Source organism: Perna viridis, chromosome 5, assembly GCF_037379345.1.
Source record: "Perna viridis isolate PV_CMFRI_1.1 ecotype Kerala chromosome 5, ASM3737934v1, whole genome shotgun sequence".
NCBI classification, from domain to species: domain Eukaryota; kingdom Metazoa; phylum Mollusca; class Bivalvia; order Mytilida; family Mytilidae; genus Perna; species Perna viridis.
Genome location: NC_142449.1, coordinates 11,694,674 through 11,718,241, shown reverse-complemented (window position 1 = coordinate 11,718,241; position 23,568 = coordinate 11,694,674). Strand labels below are relative to the sequence as shown.

Here is a 23,568-nt window from a genome sequence, read left to right as displayed (position 1 = left end):
TGCAGGGTGTAGCTTAATTGGTACGACTGTAGAAGTCGAACATTGAGCAGATGGTACTGCTATTGACACTGCATTCAATCTTGATACAGTTTTGAAATTTGATTGCTATTAGATATCTGACAAAGGATTAGAAATGATCCAAATTGAAGTGGTCCCTTTTAAGTCCCTAATTTGTAAATGGGTCAAGTGGCAATCTCCGAAATTAATCCCAACCTTAACATCAAGAAAAAACTGCCCCTACAGTCATAACTCGTAACGCCATAAATCAATCACAATCTTTTACAATTTCAAAGAGAGCCTTTCATTGTCATTGAAGTATTTGTCTGGACCTCATGGAAATTAGGGCAACAACAAAGATACCGAACACTAATCCGATTCATTATCAAGTCGTCCAAAACAAATATAACAACACCAAAACAACTGGTACCGCAATGGTTCTGACTTGGTACAGGCATTTCAAACGAAATGATGAGTTAATTCTAGGTTTTATAGCGTGATAAACCTCCCTATTTGCGGCATGAAAATAACAGTGGTGATTAAATGACATTTACATGGTATTGCAAATAATAGCGGACGTGGTGACCGCAACAAATACACCAGTATAAATCAAAAACAAAAAAAAAACCTTTAGAGTTCAACATAAGGTCTTCAACAAGTGAAAACCCACCTTTAACCTAGCTCTGAAATGCCCGACAAGACTTAAAATACCACGATAAATGAACGACGGCAATCACTCATAATCAAACTAAAAAGTTATATAAGACGCACCAACATCTCCTGACTGCATGTGGACTGTGCTTGAAAACTACAGTAGAGTTAAAATAGTTTAATTAATACTTTACCAAATTTCATGGAATACTTCAAAATACAACACAAAGACAGAAATAGATATCCACTTATATAGAATGCTCGCCGCTACTGAAAACTAGCTCAGAACTATCCAAATTACCAGCATTAGAAATGATCGGTCTCTACAATTCCTGTGGACGAGGTTTGGTGTAGCAACACCAAGCGCTATACAGGCAAAAATTGATGTAGTGTAATACCGAAAAAAGTTTATACGTAGAGATCCAACCCGGGGTCGAATATTTTGCTGCCACAATTTGTTAAAATCAATTCAGGAAGTGGGAAGACAAATGAATAGTAAAGTCTGTTAAATATGAATTTGTTGTTTCAATTAAGATTACAACACAGAATTAGAACAGCAATGCTCATTAAATTAATACCCTAAATCCTCTATTTGATATGCACCAATGTGCAGGTCCGGGTGTCAAAAGAATAAGCCTGCAGCAGCGCTAAGCTTGTCGTAAAAGGCGACTAAATAGTACTCAGAAACCTAGCCGGGGGCTAAACGCTCTGCCCACAGAGCAACTGGGATGTGTGCCCTCGGTGGTGGAATGGGGTACCCCTGGCGTGTTACATGCTGGGGTTGTCAGGCCATAATACGGAAAACCTGACCGCAAACCATAGTGGTGCACCGTGTTGGGAAAGATGCCACGTTCCTCACACGTTAAAGAACCCTGCTGTGGTATTCGATAGGAGTAGGAACCTTTGCGCTCCGCCACAGGAGGCTAAATTGCTCGACCCTCCCCATCTCCCTATTTTCTAGTGGCAATCAAATTTTGTCGACCCTATTATCCTTGTGTCCCATCCCTTGTTTCATTTCATCATCATATCCATTTTATCATCCATTTCATTGGCGTCCATTGGCGTTCGACCCCAAACAATCAACTATTTGATATGCACCTTCAGACCTGCAAATTCATATGGATCAAAACATAAAATGGCGCATAATGGTGAGATATTAACACCATATGCAGATGAAGGTATATTTCCTGCACGGATAAGGAAAAAAATATGATTTTAAAACTAAGTCGTCTAATTTATCATAAATCTTAGTACTGAGATGACCACTGTTGTCGAATTCGAGATGTAGGTCCAAAGAAGATGCAGAACAAGTTGTTTCTGTAGTCTTTTAGTATTCTTTCTCGAGCTCTTGGGGGAAAAACTGAAGGTAACCATTTACCAAAAGAAGGGAGGTTAATGGACAATGTCATTTATATATCTGTATATGAAATAAAGGATTCATCAACTTTTATATTTTTATTCGTAAGAAATTCAGTCTCGTATGAATACATGTCGGCGAGGAGAGGAGCACAATTAGTGTCCATTGGAATGTCAACTTGTTGCTGAAAAATAACTCCTCAAAATGTAACAAAAATTTTTACTACTAGAGTAGATAGTATTGCATAGTGAGACATGAAGGACTTATGGTAGTGAGGATTTCATCTTTGTAAATAGTACATTTGTAGGGGGCATTACCGCGGGTGTTACTACCTAAGCCCAATTCCTTGATTAAGCAATTGAGGTAATGGTTCCTTACGAACAAATACAATGTTGTTTGAAGCTTTGTCCGCAGGGGTGACAACATATTTATCATGCTGTAAGGAAAAGCATTCAAGTGCCTTATGATAGTTGAAAACGGACTTGGGTCATTTATTGACACTACTTGAGATTGTCAATACAATTCAATACTGCTGAAAATTATCTCATGTGAAAATAAATTTTAGATTATCAGAATGTTTTCTCAAAATTAGGTTTATAGTTTTGAAATCCTTAGTAATTTGTTCAAATTTATGAAAATTGATACTTATTAGATAATGTTTTCATGGTTTTGAAAGTGGTGACCACTGAATATCGTAAAGAAACACTATATAAACAATACTTACCATTTTTAAAATAAAGTCTTTTTAATTCGAAATATTGCGAAAAACTTCAAATTGTCTATCTCTCTATTTGGATTATCCATCGTTGCATGCATTAGACTATTATTTATTATCCTTATATTAGGATGCCTAACCTTTTGCCGATTTGTATAAAAATGCATTCTCATCTCCGAATTGATGTACATGTACTAGACTGAGTAAAATGATTAAGGATGGTCGTTGCTCTTTTTAAGAATAAGTAAAATTTCAAAGGGTTTTGAAATCTTTTGATATAGACAAAATAGATAGGTTAATGCACTCATTTTTGAGATTTAAGCATTTAAATGTTTGGCATGATAAGGGACTCTCTAAATTTTCCATAGGTTTTATCCGAGTAAGTTTTATCAACTGAAAACACTAAAGAAATAACAGTGGTCATAAATCACCACCATTTTAAGAACATTTCGTCATGCAGAATAAAAGAATAGGACCATTTCTTCAATACTTTTAGTCTCACTCGTCTTTTATTGATAATGGCTTATCAACATTGTAGTGGCTACTTTTAATTTGTGATCACTTTGTAATTCTTGATGTTTGTTGCACATACCACTAGTACTTAATAATGAAATTGATGAGAGTTTCTTGTTAAACTGTTAAAGAGGACAAAAAGGAAATAAAACAAAATAATAACATGAGTGACAGATACTGTAGGGAAAAAAATATTGTACCCACCCTACTACCCAAAATTTTCAGAAAAGATGGATGAGAATCTAGGAGTTTTTTTACCTATGATCTGCTGTTAATAAATATGAATGCAGAAAAAATGCATATGGTGAAAACAATTCATCCCTATAGAAATAAACAACTTATTTTTTCATAACATTTTATTATTTAGAGTCATGACTGAATGCCTATGCATTCTTAGATTTCTTTCATGTCTATTCTTAAAGTAAGTCACATCAGCCTTGAATAAATTTACATACACATAGTCGACAACTATTCATTATAATTATTTCAACCCATATAGACTTTAAAACAAGAATCAGGACATCCATTGGTATGTCTGGAGGTATATACAGAATACCTAATAAGGACAAATGTCAGACTATGAAGACATGTCTCCTCATTTATAAATATTACCAATACTATATGTACATGTATTAAATCAAAAGTAATGTTGCATTTAAAATCAATCTTTTTATATGATATTCATCATAGATAGCAGTAATGCCACTCATTATCATCTAATTAAGTGTTGGGAATTCATCAGGTAACAAGGCATAGATTCTACAGTTTGGACATGTACTGTTCTCCCTCAACCACTTTCTGATGCACTGAAATATAATAATAATTCATTTACAACTTTATTAAGGTCATCTTATGTCTGGAAACAAATATGGTATTTTCTTACATCATTAAAATAAATTTCCAAATGAAACAAGATTGCTATGTGTATCCCTATGTTCCCTGTCACAAAAACAAAACTTGAAAAATCAAAATCATGATGTAATATGATCAACTACATATTTGACTAACAATCATGTAAAATTTGAACTATATGGTGAAATGTATAATTATTCATTCCAATCTGTCTGCTGTTAGGTAATAATTCACGTTGAAAATCCAACAGTTTCTATTGTATTTAAGTGTCATTTACAGATTTTTAATTCTAGAGTGCATTCTATATAATTTTTATCTCCTAAGAACAAAGGTTAAATAAAAAGGCAATGTTATTTTCTGTTTTCAATAACACTTTAAACAAAAAATAAAAATAAAAATATGTAGACTTTCCAATCATGAATCATATTGAGCATGATGGAGTGCTACTTAATATACACTTGATGTTCACTCTATAAACAGTCTGAAAACAGTCTCATAAAACATTTGTTACTTGTCACAAGTGATCTAAATTAACTAAATAGCAGTTAAAAATTCTGAATGTCAGTTTTCATTATTACTATGACAACAATTTCCAATATTTCCTAAATTTACAATACCTCGTCATGAAATCGGTGATGACATTCCAACTTAACTGTTGTGTCAGGGGTCATTTCCTCATGACAAATAACACATGGGTCCTGTTCTTCCTCAAATAATTCTTCTCCCCTGCAGGCTGATGGTGCAGAAGGTTCAGAGAACCCCCAAGTGGAATTTAATCCTGGTGGTGGGGCTACTGACTTAGCAGGCCCAGAGCCAGGAAATAATGGTTTAGATGTAGGCGTTGACACTGTTGAGGTCTATAACATATAATTTATACACTTATAGTATAAATTGCAGTAATTTATTTCCATTACATTACACAATCAAATGGACAATTCTATCATAATGACAAAATGTAGGGCAAAAAGTAGGGCAGTTTTAACTGAATGTCTACATCCTCAAATTTATTTGGTACATTAAATGCAATGCTAACTTACATGATGTTTTGCTGGGCACTGATTTTTCAACAAAACTTGATAATTGTATATATTTTTAATCCTTGTAATTAATTGATATATCACTTATCACATGGGATAAAAAAAAATAGCCATTCTTTTATTATGAAAAACACTATTAAAAAATACTAAAATGGAGAAACCAATAAGTGCTCTGATAAACAAATGGAAGATGTACAGGATAAATGATGTTAAGAACAAGAGGCTCTAAGAAGCCTGATTCGCTCACTTGGACAAATTTTTGCCTTTCAAGGACAATAACTCTATTAAGGAGTTGTCCGACAATTTTGACTCCATTTGATTCATTGGAGACTTGTGTTAGCCTTATAGTAAGGATCATTTCAGCAATTGAAAGATACATGTATTGGCTAAACCTAACAGATTTGGAGATACATGTAAAAATCTGCTGTCTGACCCCAATGTTCTATTTTTAGTAGCGGTCCAAAAAGGGCAATAACTCCAACATAGGTCAACAGATTTTCACCAAAATCAGACCACAGATAGATTTCATCATGCTGAATACTTTTACCCCATCCTAATTTGGTTAAACCTAACCGTTTTGGAGATATATGCAAAAATCTGCTGTCTAACCCCAATGTTCTATTTTCAGTAACAGTGGCCATGTTTTTAACAGATCAAAAATTCAAATTGTCATTCTGTTAAGGATACCCTATAAAACAAAAATACCAACTTTCATTGAATTTTGTATATTAGTTTCTGAGGATAAGATTTTTTTTAAGTAATAACATCAAAAACGGCAATATAACGTCCAAAAAGGGCAATAACTCCAACATGCTTCAACAGATTTTCACCAAAATTAGACCACAGATAGATCTCATCATGGTGAATACTTTTACTCCCATGTCTGAATTTGGTTAAACCTAACCATTTTGGAGATATATGCAAAAATCTGCTGTCTGACCCCAATGTTCTATTTTTAGTAACGGTGGCCATGTTTTTAACAGATCAAAAATCCAAACAGTCATTTTGTGCAGGTTACTCTAAGAAACAACCATCTTAAATTTCATCAAAATCCATTCCCTAGTTTCAGAAAAGATGTTTGAAGAAACTGTTAACGACGACTACGGCCAGGTGAGCTATAATTATGTATGTACAAAATAAAATAATATTTCAGATTTTTGCCCCTAATGAATGACCTTCAGGCTGAAAATTTGGGCCTCACTTTCTGTATTCTGTTTTATTTGTTTTTAGTTCCTTTATACCTTTTAAATGTGGCTATTGATCACTCAAATATTATTTATAATATAGTATTACCTGTGTTTTTCCTTGTTTTTGCTCATGAGTCTGAATCATAGCAGTGACTTGATGGGTTATCTCCTCAATAGTAAGTCCTGACAATGATCCACCACGAGACTGTCGTAGCTGTTGTATTAACTGAGTAAATATGGCTCTAAAAGATTCAAAGTATTAGTTTAGAAAGACTTAGTACTTATCTGTCTTAAAAGGTAAATGAAGCATAAACTTTCTGAATACTTTATTGTTGAAGTCTTGTACTATTACTTTATCTAATCAAAAACTGAGGTCTTCACAGTCACTAATCACCAAATATTCTATTCCACTGATTAAGGCTTGCTTTCAACATACAGGCAAATTCAATTCTCTACTAAACTTAACTCCAAATCAATCAGTGATTTCTTCATATTATTATAAACCCTGGCCTAGATATATTTCTGGACTTAAGAGCTCAGAAAATCACAAAAACTTTTTTCCTTTAAAGATTTCAGGTTGGTTTAAGGAAGACTATGCAAGATTGATGACAATTTATAACATACATTCATTTTCTTTTCCATTTCAAATCATTCATACATAATTATGTTCAAACCGATCACTTCATCTTTTAATGTAAACTTCCCGCTCTCATACAAGTAAAAAAAAAAACACACGTAAAACATATGTGTATGGTATTTAATAGGTACATTTGATATTAAGCTTGAATTGATAGTTCTGCTGCACCAATCAGCAACATAAGGTGGTGTAGTGATATATAATTATGCAAATCATATACGATTGTACAGTACTAAAATTATGAGTGCAAGAAGTCGCTTACAATATTAGAAACTTAAAAATACATGTACCACAGAATTTTGTCAATCAAAGAATGGTATGTGGAACTTGACATATCAATGTAATGGAATGTACCTGTTGTACTGAGGAAACGCTATTGCTAGTCTCTGTAGAAGTTTCTCAAAACTATTTTTAGGTTGTCCGTTAATTACTGATTGTTTATTAGCCAGCCTGGGAATCTGTTGTCTCATAGTGGGAGCCTGTATCCCTGGAGGTGGGACTAAAGGTCTAGGCTGAGCAGGTATAGAGGCTGATGGCTGTGGTGTAGGACCTTTCACAGATATTGGACTAAGGCCTGATGAGTTAGTTAGAACTTTAGGTGGTGATGGCTCTACTGCTGAAAATTTGGATAGCTGAAAATATGGCAAATCCTTTAAAATCAAAAAGTTAAGTTAAATTTAATATAACATGGTAATGTGCCAAACACACGCACAAGAAAAGCACATTTTAAAAGAAGTGTTCATTGATTTTCAAAAATCAAGATTTTCATTATTTTTTGGATAGAAGACTGAAATTTGTTCCTTCTTGTACTGAATGAAGGTATATTGTCATCTAGTCAGTTATTTGAAGTTTTTACTGCTAATGATCAAGTGATTTTGATAATCTTTTAAAAAGTCCCTATCTATGTTTTGAAAAAGAAAATATAGCCAAACCTGAAGTGGTTTAAAGAGTTTTGCATGGATTGGAAGATAATTTTTCTAAGGGCAAAGACCAATACTGTGCTGTCAAATAAGCTTAACATTAACAATTAGGTTTCAAAAGTTATCCAGCTAAAATGTGAAAAGATACCTTGACATCCTCTGGCAGTGACCCCGCAAGTTGTTTTAAATCAGCAGAGGAAGTGGGTGGAAAATTTGGTGGCGGCGGTGGGACAAAAACTGCAGGTAAATCTGCTAAACATCGACCACTCTGTATCTCTGATACCTGCTCATCAAAATCCTTCTGGAAGCACATACCAAATCAATAAACTATATAATTTGAGTAATTTACAAGATTAAGATGACAGAAAAAAAAACTTCTTGGATGCCTTAGATGTGAATAATAAGGAATTTGGTTTGCAATTTCACTTGTATGAGTTGTAGGTATTTAACAATTTTGGCTGTTGTCCAATATCAACTTCCTATTTGTGAAACATCGGAGTTTTCATAGTGAAATATTGGCTCCCTCTGATGATAAAGAATTAAAAATTGGTGTAAGCTCCCTTTCAAAAAAATAACATGAACATGGAGAATATTTAAAAAAAAAAAAAAAATTCTACCACAGAGTGAAAAACAGCTCTAGGCAACCACAAAAAGAACCATGCTGAATATACACTAAAGATTTTGGATTCACAGGAAGTTCAATTTTAATGATGTACTTTCTGTGAAAATCCATTCTTGCTCAAAAAAGCATTGATCAAATTAAATTCAGTGAAATAATTAAAAAAAAAATACAAAAAATCAATTACTTGTATTTAAAAATCTGACAAGTTGTCTTTTCCTTTTTTATACTAACCTTTAATTTAGGAATAGTTTCACCACACTTTGATACAATATTCTCATAAAAACTTAAAGCTTGGATCATCTGTGAAGGGATTTCCTTCCCTTGATTCAGGTGTCTGAAATAAAAATCAAGGTTACAATAGCCTGAAAACTTTCACAAAATTTTCAAATAAATTGCCAATATCAAAATCAAGATTATAAATTGAACCAAAAAAAAAAAAAAAATGAAAAAGAAAAAGAAAAAAAAGGGAAAAAAAGAACCATTGCCATAAGGATCAAACATTCTCTTTTTTCACTAAAGAGACAATGACATTTCTATTTTTAGGCTAGTGAGATTTCCTTATTTTACCCACTGATGAGATAAAACAAGGGACATTTGTGACATCACAATAAAACTTTTAATGAGAAAATGCGAATTCAAAGGAATTTTGGCATGCAGTACCTTCTGAATTGACAGACTAATAACAAAAGCAATTTCAATAGGGAGAAAAAGAATCAAACACCACCAAAAAAAATACAAGTCAAGGAAATCTCAAGGGCAGAGAACTCAAATCTTACTCTTGGGTGTCTGAGATTTCTCTGTCTTGCACAATCAGTGGTCATAGGCTCTTAATTTTCTGTGTGCCCAATGAAACGTTATCTTGGCTGAATTCATCAGATAAATTGGTAACAGATGTTGTAAAGTTAAAGTCTACTTACTTTTTCTGTAAACCTTTTAAGTGATGAACATGGTAACTAGTTTCTTTCAGAGATCTTTCAAGCATAGCCACTGCAGACTGTTTCTTTTGGTTTGTAATCTCAATCTAAAAGACTTTATATTTTTATTACTTTCATACATCTTATGTTTCTTCAATGAAATATCAAATTAAAATTAATAGCCACAAATAACAAAATAAATTTATATGTGTTAGAGGCATGGAATTATTTATGAATGGTAATAAATTATATAAACAGTAAATATTTTCTGATTAAACATTATATCTAAGGTTGATATTCACCTCGGCCCTTGAGGCTCTTTCCTTTTCTTTTTCATATAAACTTTTAAATTCTTCAGCTTGTCTCCTGTTTTCCTCTTCTGATACTTTTAATCCTTGGCTGTTAACAAAGAAGCGACATATATATATTACTAACTGACAACATCCTTATCTATTTTTACCATTCAAATTAAGGATCACTTGTCTAAGATGTAAACTGGCATACAAAGATAGATTTCACACAAGTTTTTCTTGCAAAATTTCATGAAGTGAATCTTTCCTGTTACAGCTAGTTGAAATAGACCAGTTCCAATTTCAATACAAATTTAGTCAGGCTAGTGAGTAATCTAAACAGCTCTTCAGGTAGAAATCTACCATACATTATACATGTACCAATGTGTCCTACTTAACTACCACTGAACACCTGTGTGATCCTTTAGACACTGTCTTTTAATTTTGAATAGCTTTGAATTATGATAGTGTATGGCAAATTTAAAGGGTAAGGTCATCATAACTGACAGCATTTACAAAAATTAAAAAGAGTGTCTATACTCGAAGTCACATACAGCAAATTTTAAAATTAAAGCTCTACTTTTTAAACCGTCGGGACTTACTGCTAGAGTTGTCTCTCTTTTATTTAATCTGAAGATAGTTCGCATATATGCATGACGTGTTAGTACCAACAAGTCGCTTATTGGCTCAACTCGTGCGTAAAAAATCCTTACGGGAAAATCCCATACTTATATGCGCCATGTTGGTTTCTACGAGACGATTTGTTTACAAACGAAGTTTGTAAGTTCCCGTCGAACTCCGGTGACAATCGTCTGCTTGATCAACTTCTCAGTATTGTACGTTGTTCGCGTAAAATAAATCCGAGATATCCGAACTTATGCCAAAATGCATTCTGGGTTCTTCGGTTTTTGGACAAACCAATTAAACGTAAACAACATCTCCTAGCAACCCGATCACTGTAAACATGGCTGACTTTTAACAATGTAAATATTGGGACAGAGAATTAAAATCTCACCGGAATTTAACGATTCAATGTTTAGGGAGAAGCCGTTTGGCTAAACGAATGAGCAAGTTATTTAATACAATTTAAACGATGGTAGGAGTCAATAAAGTCGTAGAAAATATTTTCATTCAAATTTTAACTGTATCTTATTTATGTGACGCCGAGTATAAAGGATCACACAGCTGTTCAGTGGTATTTAAGTTGCTACTATAAAACAACTCTGGTTTGGAATTATTTATTTCAATATTTATTGAAGTTATCAAAACAAACAGGTATAATCATTGTAATTAAGGAATTTTAGCGATGCAGCTGTCAGAAATCAGTCTGACTTAAAAGTGGGTCAAGACTAGGTTCCAGAAATTTTGGGCTAAAGAAGGGGGGGGGGGGTCAGACTTATAGGCTGATCGACTTATACTCGAGCATATACGGTAAAACAAGGCATTCCAATCATACTAATCATAAAACAACAAGATTGATGCACAATGTTTCTTTAAAATAATCATGATAATAGCCATGTAATTAACATGGCTTAATTCCTCATTCTTCAATTCATTATATTAAAAAGAACTAATTAAAATTCTTCATACTAAACCTGTCGTTTTTTGTGAATGTTATGTGTAATAAAAGTCTTCATCAAACCAAATATACTACCGACCTTTCCAGAACTTTTTGTTGTAAGAGTTCTTTTTTTTCTTCTTCAAGCTTGGCTACCTTTATCTTTAAACTGGAACATAAAACATTTACTGCATAAATGTTAATGGCATGTTTTGTTTATTTGCATATGATGTTTCTGTACTAAATCATTTGCCAGTCATCCCATTTTGAACTTGTACTTATTTGAAAGTCGTTGGACAGCCATTTTAGTTAAGTGCATTAAGTTAGTAAGTCTGCAAACACAAGTTTTTTTTTCAGTGTTCATGTGTGCCAATTAAAGGTTTAGAATGGAGTTAAAATAAAATTTTGACTGTGTTTGATTCATGATAACCATTTCAATGAAATAAGTGACAGTTCAATAAACGAGCTTCAAAATGTGCAGCTTGATACCACCAAAACATGTTGAAAACATAGAAATATCTGAAATCTGATAGGAAAATGCAAGCAAGGATTTTCATGAGGAATCTGATCAGAAAAAAAATTGAAAACCAAACAAAAAGCTAAAAAGTTGATTTTTTGGGGGGTGTTTTTGGTCCTTACTTATATGAAAACTGAAAGAGATGTCTGTTGTTGGCCTTTTCAAAAGTACCTCACCCTGTTCTATTGGAAAAATATGCATCAATTCTTTTAATTGGGAAATTTGGAATAATCTCACAAAAGCTTGAATATGCAGTTAAAAGGATCAGTTTTTCAGAAGATGTCAAAAAAAGGATAAGTCATAAACAGTTCATCAATGTAATTTTAACAGAAACACCATATTCTGCCCTTTGACTTGTGATTTGGTAATATAAATGCAGTTTATCTTATTTGGGATTATTGTTGAGACATTTTTGACAAATTGGAAACTATTGTTAGGATAAACAGCCTTATTTCAAATGTAAATTAAGGTACTACTGCCAAGTACTTAGAAAGTTGATATAAAATGGTTATAAAGAAAGACACAGATTTATAACAGAAGAGTGATCTACTGATGTATGAAAACAAACTTACTCTTTTTCTGATTCTGAAATCTGTGAAAATTGTTGATTAATGTGAGTCCATTCCAGAAACAACATATCTTGTTTTTCTTGCATCGATTGACGTTCTTTTCCATACGCTTCATTTTTTAAGCTTACTTCTTGTTCAAAATTCTATAATTGTGAAATAACATCAATTATACATATTCATGTATTTTTTTGTACAGTAAATTTAGAAATTATAAAAACAAAATAATCCCCACTTTGGAGAATATAACGAGTAATACTGAGTGTAAGCAAAGCACACAAAGAGAAAACCCGTAATTCAAATGGAGTTAAATGTAAAACATATTAAGTTGAATTTTCTCCTTTTGCAGTCCTTCAACAGAAATTAAATTTATTCAAGTCTTTCGTGCAGCATATGATGCCCACCTTAACTAGAAAATTTTGTCAAAATTCCTTGAGCAATACGAGTTGCAATTACAATATTTTACATGTAAAAACCCTAAAGTCTGATGATCTCCCTTTGGAGTCCTCTGACAGTAACAATAAAAAATTGAAGAAAGCTCATGAATTAAATCAAATATGAAGCCATCTGAGATTTGGTACTTCTTACTAGAAACTTTGTCCACCTACATGTACCTACCAATACCTTAAAAACCTAGTGTGGAAGGAAAAACTCCTTGTATTTTTAGAGAGAATATTAGCATTACACATTGCATTTGAAACACAACACTGAGAAAACAGTGTACTTCATATAAATGCAACACTTGTTTTAATTTAACGACATGAAGAATTGTACAGTCAAATGATAGATGTAACATATGATGGCATTTATAGAACAGACTATACATTGATAATCAGCAAACTTCTAGTTATATTAATAATAGAAAAGAAGAAAATCTAAGTTGCATGTTCTGCACTAAGTATATATACAATGTAACAGACATCTTTACATTTCTGTGTTGTTACTACAGTGCCATATGAAATTGAAGGTTGTCATACCAAAATCCGAGAAGAAAAAAAAAAAGATTAAAAAAAAAATAAAGTTACATAAGGTCACCTGGTTAACCATTTGCTTATTTGAAAAACTTGAGGAATGAGACAGGCTAAGTTATAATTAACTGACTGTCAAAAGCAGGAAATGCTTTTAATAGCATTTTTATGACCTGAACCAGAATTTTGCTAAAGGCAACACTTTTGGAATTATTTTAATTTTTTTTTTTTATTTCTTCTGAACACTATGTTTGGTTTTTAGTATAAGCGGCCAAATCTATTCACAGGTTTAAAATCACAAATCATTTGGAGCACACAATACACTAAAGAACCAATATGCTTACATCATAAATGATTTTCAAAGTTGTACATGTGAAAAAAAAAAATATTAAAAATTGTTTCAGGAGCCATAATTCCTATATCAGTAGACAAATCATTTTGAAAATTTCTGCACTGGTAGGTCTCATGATGCTGAATAAAATTACCACACTAAAGGCGACAGTTTTAGAGTTACAAAAATGTATTTGCAAACACTACCTTCTGACCCCTATCTTCTATTTTTAGTATTTTCTGTTTTCTTGTTTGTTTGTTTGTTTGTTTGTTGGGGTTTAACGTCCGAGCAGCAATATTTCAGCTATATTCAGACAATGAACATGAAATGGATGATAAAATGAACATGAAATGAAAAAAAAAGGATGGGTCACAAGGATAATAGGGTCGACAAATTTTGATTGCCACTGGAAAAAGGGGGATGGGTAAGGTCGGGCAATTTAGCCTCCTGTGGCGGAGCGCAAAGGTTCCTACTCCTATCAAATACCACAGCAGGGTTCTTTAACGTGCGAGGAACTTGGCATCTTTCCCAACACGGTGCACCACTATGGTTTGCGGTCAGGTTTTCCATATTATAGCCTGACAACCCCAGCATGTAACATGCCAGGGGTACCCCATTCCACCACCTGGGGCACACATCCCAGTTGCTCTGTGGGCAGAGCGCCTAGCCCCCGGCTAGGTTTCTGAGCACTATTTAGTCGCCTTATACGACAAGCTTAACGCTGCTGCAGGCCTATTCTTTTAACACCCGGACCTGCACGGGGCTTTTCTGTTTTCAAAAGTTGGCAAGCCTGATTCAACACTGATTGTGTAAAACATCTTATGTGTATTGCATACTTTTTGAGCTCAAACATTGAAATATTCAAATTACAAGTTTATTCACAGTCTCAGTAAAATTGATATTCCCATAGACTTCTATTTCTAAAAACATGTGAAAAATTAATTTCCTGCGAAAAAAGTAGGGTGAGTCCATGAAGATCAGACAGAAAAGTAGTCTTGAACTATGAATAGTCATTTTCTCTAATTTCACTTTCATTTTGCTCTCATCAAACCAACCATTTCAGTGGTACATTTTTATGTTATAATGCTAAATTTTCTGAACAAAAAGTTTGTCAACTTACAGTGTGATGTTTGCTCTATTTTATAAGTCATTGTTCATATCTTATGACAAAATATTAGTTTGTAAAAAGGCAAAAAGAAAATGCATTATATGTTCATACCCTTAATGTTTTGATGCACACCTGCTCAGAGAAAAGCAATGCAATACTGGTACCTCACCAGAGTATAGGCAGCTGTATCTATTCACAGATTAAAAATCACAACAGTCATTTAGAGCACAATACACTAAACTATTATGCTTATTTTCATTCAATGATCTTAAATGGTTTTAGAGAAGATTTTCAAAGTTGTACATGTGAAAAAAAAAACAACAAAAAAACTGTTTCAGGGGTTGTAACTCCTACATTGGTCAATGAATGGTTTTGAAAATTTCGGCATAGGTCCTTCTCATGATGCATAGGTCCATGTCATAATGCTGAACATTATTACCCGTGCCAGAAATTTGCTAAAGGCAACGGTTTTTGAGTTATCTGCAAAAAACTGCCGTCTGACCCCTATGTTCTATTTTTAGTTACGGCGGCAATGTTTTTCCATGAATCAACAATCCCAATGGTCATTTTGTGTGGGATACCCTAAGGAACATAAATGCTAACTATCATTGAATTCTGTGCAATGGATTTTGAGAAGATTTTCAAAGTTGCACATGCGAAAAATGCAAAAAAAAACTGTTTCAGGAGACTTAACTTTTACATCAGTTGACCAATTGTTTTCAAAATTTTGGCATAGGTACATCTCATGATGCTGAACAATTTTAGCCGTGCCAGAAATTTGCTAAAGGCAACGGTTTTTGAGTTATTTGTAGAAAACTGCAATCTTACCTATATGTTCTATTTTTAGTAACAGTGGCCATGTTTTTTTCATGGATCAAAAATCCAAAAAGATTTTTTTACATTTGTCCATGACGTCGTTGCCGACAATGACGACAGATGCCAAGTGATGGCATAAGCTCACTTGGCCTTTGGCCAGGTGAGCTAAAAAAACAGCAACAACAACAAATAGTTTCAAGGACCATACTCTTATATTGGTTGTCAAATTTTTTTTTTTTTTTTTTTTTTTTTTTAATCAACTTTTAATAGGTCCGACTCATAATTCTGAACAACAATAACCTCTGCCAGAATTTTACTAAAGTCAACAGTTTTTGAGTTAATAGCAATATATTGCCTACCAAGGCCTTTGTTCCATTTTTAGTAACAGTGGCCATGCTTTTTCACATATCAAAATACCTAAAAGTCATTTTTTACAGGATACCCTAATGAACAAGTTTGCTTAAACATGTGTATGTACTGTATGATCTTGATATTTAAGTTTTTTCTTGGCCTAAAGTTCTAAAAACACTAAACATTCAATTAAAAGCTTGAAAAGACAGTGATATAGTTCAAATCACTTTAGTTTATAATCCATGTAATTACATGACTGACAGTGATCAGGATAAAAATTTCAAGAAAGGACCATTTTTAATGACAGTGATTTTCTTCCTTGTTTTAAAAGCAGTCACAATCCTTTAATTTTGGGAAATTCTTGCAGTATTTTCAACAAATTGGGAAAATCTTTTACGGGAAACAGAAATGTCGATCAAGAATTGAGAACTGATACCAAACTAACAAATACGTACTCTCAATATTCATTAGGTTACGGCTTGTCGAAAAAAAAAAAATTCCCCAGATGTGAACAAAGTCCTGGGCCGAGAAGTCACGTCTCAAGAAACATATCACTGGGTTCTTCACCTGGTTTTCCAAAAATTCTGCCTGACAATTGGAAATTTTCCTCCCTTTGGGAAAAATATTTTTCAAAATTTTGGGAAAAGTCTCAAGGGATATTGCCAATATTCGGCTGCAATAAAAGGGTAACGAAATCATGCCCCCACTCCCCCTATAACCTAAATCACTGCATGGATATGATAAGGAAAGTTAACACTATATACATATAGTTACCTTATATCTATGACCTAATTCCTGAAAATTGGAAGCAAGTTCTTGTTTTTGTGTCAAAGCATTTGCAAGATCCTCTTGAAGTAATTGATATTCCTTTTTCATACGATGGAATTCTTCCTTCAAAGGTTCATAAGGATCGGTGTTCACAAAAACTGTTCTTGTTTCCACAACAGCATGAACAGCTTTGTCCTCACGAAATTTTTGAAAACTATTGCTGAAAACTGATGAATAAGTTGAGGGAAAAGAATTCAATGATTGGCCTGCTGGTGGTGCGGAAGAATTACTGCTTGTTACAGATATCCCAAACGACCATCTGTCAAAAAAATTTGAATTTGTACTTGGTGAAGAAAATGCTGACTGAAAATTAGATTTTGAAGTCATTGGTGTAAATAAGGATGAATTAGTGCTTAAACTAGAAAAAGCAGTCGCTGTTGTTACTACTCCAATTGGTGAAAACGAAGAAACAGTAGTCGCTGAAGAAAACGAAGGCGGATTTGAGGAATAGCTATTCTGAAAGTTTGAAAATCCACCTGTATTGCTAGTGATAGTTGTTGGCCAACCAGAATCTGATGACACATTTTTTGAAAATGTACTATTTCCATACAGAAAAGAACTTGGCGTCTCTACAGAGAAAGTTTCACTGTTAAGACTAGGATCAGTGGTCTTTTTCTGATAGAAGTTTTTCATATATTCCTCATTGAATGACTTTTTCCCAGTAGTGTAATCATAGCCTGTTTCAACACTTTTTGGAGTCCATTTGTCAATTTTGACATTTGACTTCTTAAAATCGGTCCAAATGTCTTCAGTGACTTGCTTGTACATGTCAGAATGTTCCTTTTCAGTGAAATTTTTTCCAAATGTTATATCTTTCATGACTTGATCTGCAAGTTCTTTCACATATTGTGAGTCTATTCTAAATTTTTCTCTTTCTGCTGCTTTAGCAGGGTCCATCAATAACAAAGATTCATTTTTGCTGTTCATATATGATGAATAAGGAGGAATAGAAGTTTTGTTCTCTAACCTAATTTCATTTTTCTCAGAAGGCACAGGAGAGCCAATTGGGCCAAATGTGTTTGGAGAGTTCCTAGCAGGCCACATACTTTTTGAATTTTGTTGAGGTTTCAAGTCTGGCATTTTTTGCCTACCACCAAATTTCATTTCGGCAGACAAGTCACTCCTTTCACTAAGATCCGACTTAGAACTACTACGACTCATTGAATATTCAGATTTTGGGTCCATTCTAGGTAGTTTATTGAGGTCCATTTTCTCCCTACCCACAATTTTAAATGTTTCATCCTTGCTACCTATATTGTCAATATCAGATATCCTCATATTTTCCCTTATACATGTACTTTCAGAATCGGAAATATTCAAATCAAAGTCATCAAGGTCATCCATTCCTTTAGTTTTCTTTTTCCTTCGATTTTTCCTGGTAACAGGAATAAGGTCAATATCATCCAGTTCATCCATGTCCATATTTATAGTTTTTTCTACAACTTTTGATTTTTCCACAACTTTTGTTTTTTCCACTGGCAGTTCTGGAAAGTCCTTGGAATTTTCTGAAGTTTTCTTAGAATAATCCTTACTTTTTCCAACAGGAAAGTCAAAATCATCCAAAGTATCCATGCTAGACACTTTTTGTGATTTAATAGAAGTTTCAAAGCTATCCAATCCCATATCATAAGAATCTATTGAATCCAAATCAAAATCAGCTTTCTGAATATTATCTTCAACTTTTAAGGCTTTAACTTCAGAACCCATTCCTTTCACATTGTCAACTTGTGGTGAATTTTTCTGTTCATTATTAGAACTTAGTTTAGAAGCCTTGGAAGCGAAGCTTTCGCTTTGTTGACGAGAAATCTTACTAGCTTTATGAGCATCCTCACGCATACAAACAACTTCACCGTGCATAGCAAACTTTGTTGACTGAAGAAGAAATTTACTTAGACCTCCGGCATTTTCAATTTTTACACGTGCATCTTGAGGAAAGTCATCAACCATTGTTGTTATTTTAGCATCATGAATATGGAGTGGTCCATGTGCCTTTAACAAATCTTCAAAGAATCTGTAAAATAATTGTAATACAAATTTTCTGTGTTCGTTCCAATGGTAAGGAACAATTTACAAGCCCTAAGCTGGGAAAAAACAATTATAACTTTATACCAATAAGATCATGGAATTAGGGGAGAATGGGGGGGAATTAAGACAGTGAATAATAAAACATGTATCAATTTAATTTCCACAAGTTGGTTTCTTTAAATCATAACATATATGATCATTTATTAAAACATATTCAGACATTTTCCTGAATGACTGCAGTAAAGATTTAAATTTCAAATTTCAAGGTAAGTCCACTACATATATGTTCTCATAAAAATGTTCATGGTTTAATAATTCAATTTAAGATTTCATTGGTGATGTGACATACTTACAAAAACAAATTCTGTACAATTTCATCAAATGGATCAACTTTGGGAACAAAGGCTTTTTTCTTTGGCTGTTTAGCTGTAAAGTTTTCTTCAATTTGAACAACTGGTTGTATAACAGGCTCTGGTGGTTGACTGGAAGTATTGTAAAAAATAAAACTTGAAACATAATTATAATTAGATCATAACAAACTGATAAAAATTCTTAATTCTGCAAAATTAATCAAAAGCTATCATTTCAGAATTAAAAAGAGACAAAAATTAAGTTCACTAGATAAAATTGATACCCCTCTCACCATTCTCCATTTTCATTTTTTTAAGTTGAAAGGGGCCAGATGTATGAATGCAAAATACCCATATTGATCTTTAATTAGTGTTTAACTTTTCGAATATGAAACAAAAGGTTTGTCATTAGTTCTTACAAATTTTACATCAATGTATCACATCACACCAAAGCCTGAGCTGTTAGAATAATATGTATACCATTAATTAACTTTAAAAATAAACAACTGACATCCATTCAAGAGTTTTACATTAAAAAAACTTTTGCTGTGAAGTGTACATAAAAATTTCTTACAAGCAAATTTTGTGTTTGGTGCAAATTTCAAATTCATGTGTACTAAGTGAAAGGGAGGTCACCGTTTTCTCTGAGAATCTAATGATGATGTAACATTAAATTAAAACATATCAATATCCTTCAGCAAATTTATAGATGAAGCTCTCGTCTCCAACTGATTGAATATTTAAAAAAAAAACATGAGTGAATTAGATAAAAAAAATCTCTTTTGTTGTGAAGTGTAAATATATCTCTTTTAAAAAAATGCCATTAACTATTTCAATATTATTTCAAAACTCTTTATTAGTATACATTTCACATGAAATTTTAAAATTTTATCCAGATTCTTGCAATGAAAAATACTAATGAATATCGTTGTATTCTTTAATTCTATGAACCCTATAAAAAATTCCATACTAAGGTCATCTACAAATCTTACTCTTCAACATCATCTTCACCCAGGAGCTGTTTATCACTGTCATCTCCAAAATTAACCTCAACATTTAGTACTTGTTTTCCCTTTTCCTTCTTCTTCTTGTTTTTCTTCTTACCTGCCTATAATATGTGTATTCAAATGGTCAATCATTAATACATTTTTTATTCAGTTTTTCTTCTGTTACCATATCAAAAATATAATATTTTTTCAATTGTCATAATTAAAATTTGATTTCATATGGAAGAAGATAATAAGTACAACAAAATCAATCAAAACTTATTTTATAACTGGTACTACAATTGCAGTTTAATAAACTCTAAAAAAAAAAAATTAAAACTGCGAGTACTCACCAGAAATCATACAGGAAACACCAAAAATCATTCAGAGGGAAAAACAATAATGGATGTGCACAATGGTATAATGTGACAGAGAATTTGTGAAAGTTATAAAATTCTATTCCACAGTCTCTAAGTTGTGGACTGAAACTGAGGATGGATGGACAGACTGAGTGACGAACAATATGATCATAATATACCATCTTTTGTTGGGGTATATTAACAGTTTTTTCTTACCTTAGGCTTGCTCCCTTTATATTCTTCATTCTGCCGTTTAACTACAGGAACTGTATTTTCTTCTGCTGCTGGTGGTTTAATAACTGCATTCTGATTGGTACTTTCGTTCGCAAGATCTACAGATAAAAATCAGAAAATACCAAATTCAGTACGGACATAATGTGAATTACAACATTATGCTAATAAAAAACAAAGGAAAAATATATAAAGCTCATGTTGTTTGTGTAAATATATTTTCATTTCAAGTTCTTATAATGTAATATGAAGAACTATACAGAAATTTCTATTAGACAGCAGTGAAGTCAAATGTACAACGGCCATCAAAATATGTCAATTTTCAAAGTCCTGTTAAAAATCAACAAACAAGAGCCAAAGGTTTTGGTCAGCTACTCATTTAACATTCAATTGTTTACCAAAATTCAGTTCATTAACTCAAGGCAATAAAAAAATGTCCCAAAAATGATATGAGCTAAGTTGTATTTTCTAAGTTCAAGAAGCATACCTCCAAAAAATTAACCAACAAGAACAAATGTAAAAAAAATATGTAACTCATAAATATACACATGAATACTATTAAAAGTGTGTGAAGGGTCTAGAATAAAAGCAGTAATGGGTAATTGCTATACATTAGAACAAGGGCTGTAAAAATTAGAGGAGTGGAGTGCAAACTTGGTTTGTAAACTGTACTCATAAAGACATACTAACATACAAAACAAAATCTCTTCAATAATGAAACATCAAGAAGAAAATCCTGAAAATTGTTTATTGTGAAAGGATGGACAAGGGTAAAACAATATGTATACAGTCACTTTGTGACAGGGGGATAAACAGGAGAACAAACAAAGGGACAAAACTCTACATGTACAATATATACCTTTATCATCAGAATCAATGATCCCCTCCCTTGTAGGAGCATCAGTCTCTAAATCATCCAGCAAATCATTGGCTTCTTCCTTCAGTTCTTTCTTTTTCTGTTTTCTCAATTCTTTCTTCTCCTTCTTTTTCTCAATCTTGTCAAGACTGAAATATTAAATACATGACATTTTAGTCTATTTAAAATAGGTCCCAGATTTGAACTACAAAATTTCAAGTCCAAATCAATAAAATATCTGAACATATAAGCATGTAGAGGCATTTTTTTTAATTATCTTCATAATAGACTAGGATGATAAAAATTTTCCTTAAATCCTTCCCTAACTCAAAGTTCTAGAAACTGGATCAATTGAAATTGATAATTTGAGGAAAAACTCAAGGATTCAAAGAAGTTCTAAATATAAAATTCCTGTTAAGAAACCAAGGTTTCATATCCTTAACATTTTCTTCTTAGATGAAATACTTAAATTCTATCTCCATAGTGGATGTTTTTAAGCTGATTTATCGAGTTAATGGAGTGGGTGTAAAACCTACCTTGATGGTGGATGTTTTTGAGATGGTTTCTTGGGTTTGGGAGGTGGATGTTCTGCTTTATCGGATACAATCTGGAAAAAAAATTGATGAACCATACATTCTGAAGCCACAATAGGATTTGATTACCAATTTTATCATACATGTACAAAAAAAGTTTTACTTGTATTAATATTAAACTGTACTTTCATTTAATATAAAATCTTAAGTTAAAAAATCTAAATGAGTATATATATTATTTCAGACATATATGATTTTTTAAAATCTAACCTCTTTCTGCAGACTATCCTGTCTAAAGATGACAATTTTCACAATGCATGACATACAATCTGGTGTAGGGCATGGTTTATCTAAAATATCCTGAAATAAATTAATTTGAGATAAATACAGTAATCTGATTGGTTAAAATAATTTTGTATTTAAGAATTGGCAATAATAAAAATTTTGTCTATTGAAAAATAACATAAATTTTCCATGTGCATATTGTGTTTATTGCACTTCACACAATAAACAATATGCACATGGAAAATTTATGTTATTTTTCAATAGACAAAATTTTTATTATTGCCAATTCTTAAATACAAATTAAATTACATTAACCTTACTAAATTCTTATTTTGAACTGATAAATTTAGGGAAAAAAATCTGATTTTATTGGATAATTACATTTCTACCTCACAGGAAGTAAAATGCAAACATTCAATTATTGTTTACATAATAAATTGTTCCAGTTTTCTTTCTCAATCAGACATCTGTTGTCATGTTTATCAAGATAGTTGATGTGTTAGTTAACATTTACTTACACATCAATTAATTGTCATAAACTGCAATAAGCAAAGTTAAAAACAAAGTTGAAATAATGTCATATTTTTATTCGGTTAAGCAGAAGAAAATGGGTCAAAGACAGATATGGCAGAATCTAGTTAAACAGGAAGTAGATGTCTGACAGGCTTGAAATTGGATCCCACAATATTGGACCTGATGCTGGATATCAAATGTTAAGAGGCTGTAGTTATTAGTTGCTGAGAAAAGCGTTATGAAAATAATTTCCCCACCAGCTTGCCCAACCAATATTCATCATACTACAATTTTTACCATGTAAAATTTGAAAAAAAATTCCTACCTTATCACAAGTCTTTTCTCCGAACTTGGACTTATAATCTCTCCAGCATTGATTATGGAACTCTATTATACAGCTGGTGGAACAAGCTATTCTTATAAAGCCCTAAACAGAAAACACATTATTCAATCAACAGTAACTTTTGAATTTTGCTTTAGTGGCAAGAATGTAGACACAGTATATACTACATATAATAAAAAAGTTAACAAGTACTGAGTTAAGTCTTCTATACTGCATACAATTCAAAATTTTCATTATCATAATCATTGTAGCTTATTTAAGTATAGCCAAAGCAATTTGCAGTAGAAATTTATTGTACTTCCCAATGAAAGTATAAAATTCTAATAATTAAAGCAAAGGTATTAGTAATGAT

At 32.5% G+C, this 23,568-nt stretch overlaps 1 protein-coding gene across 7 annotated transcripts in view; it reads right to left on the bottom strand.

Annotated features, from left to right (window-relative positions):
- Nucleotides 1-3,571: 3,571 nt before the first annotated feature.
- LOC148616034 (uncharacterized) overlaps nucleotides 3,572-23,568 on the bottom strand; it is a 55,348-nt gene continuing 35,351 nt past the window's right edge. For all 7 annotated transcript variants that reach the window (XM_088582673.1, XM_088582668.1, XM_088582671.1 and 4 more), the window contains 18 exons: nucleotides 23,199-23,300; nucleotides 22,346-22,435; nucleotides 22,079-22,149; nucleotides 21,546-21,691; nucleotides 20,672-20,787; nucleotides 20,103-20,218; nucleotides 19,114-19,242; nucleotides 16,682-18,746; nucleotides 12,340-12,479; nucleotides 11,351-11,419; nucleotides 9,705-9,801; nucleotides 9,406-9,509; nucleotides 8,720-8,822; nucleotides 8,015-8,167; nucleotides 7,301-7,578; nucleotides 6,416-6,551; nucleotides 4,703-4,942; nucleotides 3,572-4,039 (listed from right to left, as the gene is read on the bottom strand). In XM_088582673.1, coding sequence (XP_088438799.1) covers nucleotides 3,950-4,039; nucleotides 4,703-4,942; nucleotides 6,416-6,551; nucleotides 7,301-7,578; nucleotides 8,015-8,167; nucleotides 8,720-8,822; nucleotides 9,406-9,509; nucleotides 9,705-9,801; nucleotides 11,351-11,419; nucleotides 12,340-12,479; nucleotides 16,682-18,746; nucleotides 19,114-19,242; nucleotides 20,103-20,218; nucleotides 20,672-20,787; nucleotides 21,546-21,691; nucleotides 22,079-22,149; nucleotides 22,346-22,435; nucleotides 23,199-23,300 — 4,245 coding nt within the window. In that variant the 3' untranslated portion in view covers nucleotides 3,572-3,949. The remainder of the gene's footprint in view (nucleotides 4,040-4,702; nucleotides 4,943-6,415; nucleotides 6,552-7,300; nucleotides 7,579-8,014; nucleotides 8,168-8,719; nucleotides 8,823-9,405; nucleotides 9,510-9,704; nucleotides 9,802-11,350; nucleotides 11,420-12,339; nucleotides 12,480-16,681; nucleotides 18,747-19,113; nucleotides 19,243-20,102; nucleotides 20,219-20,671; nucleotides 20,788-21,545; nucleotides 21,692-22,078; nucleotides 22,150-22,345; nucleotides 22,436-23,198; nucleotides 23,301-23,568) is intronic.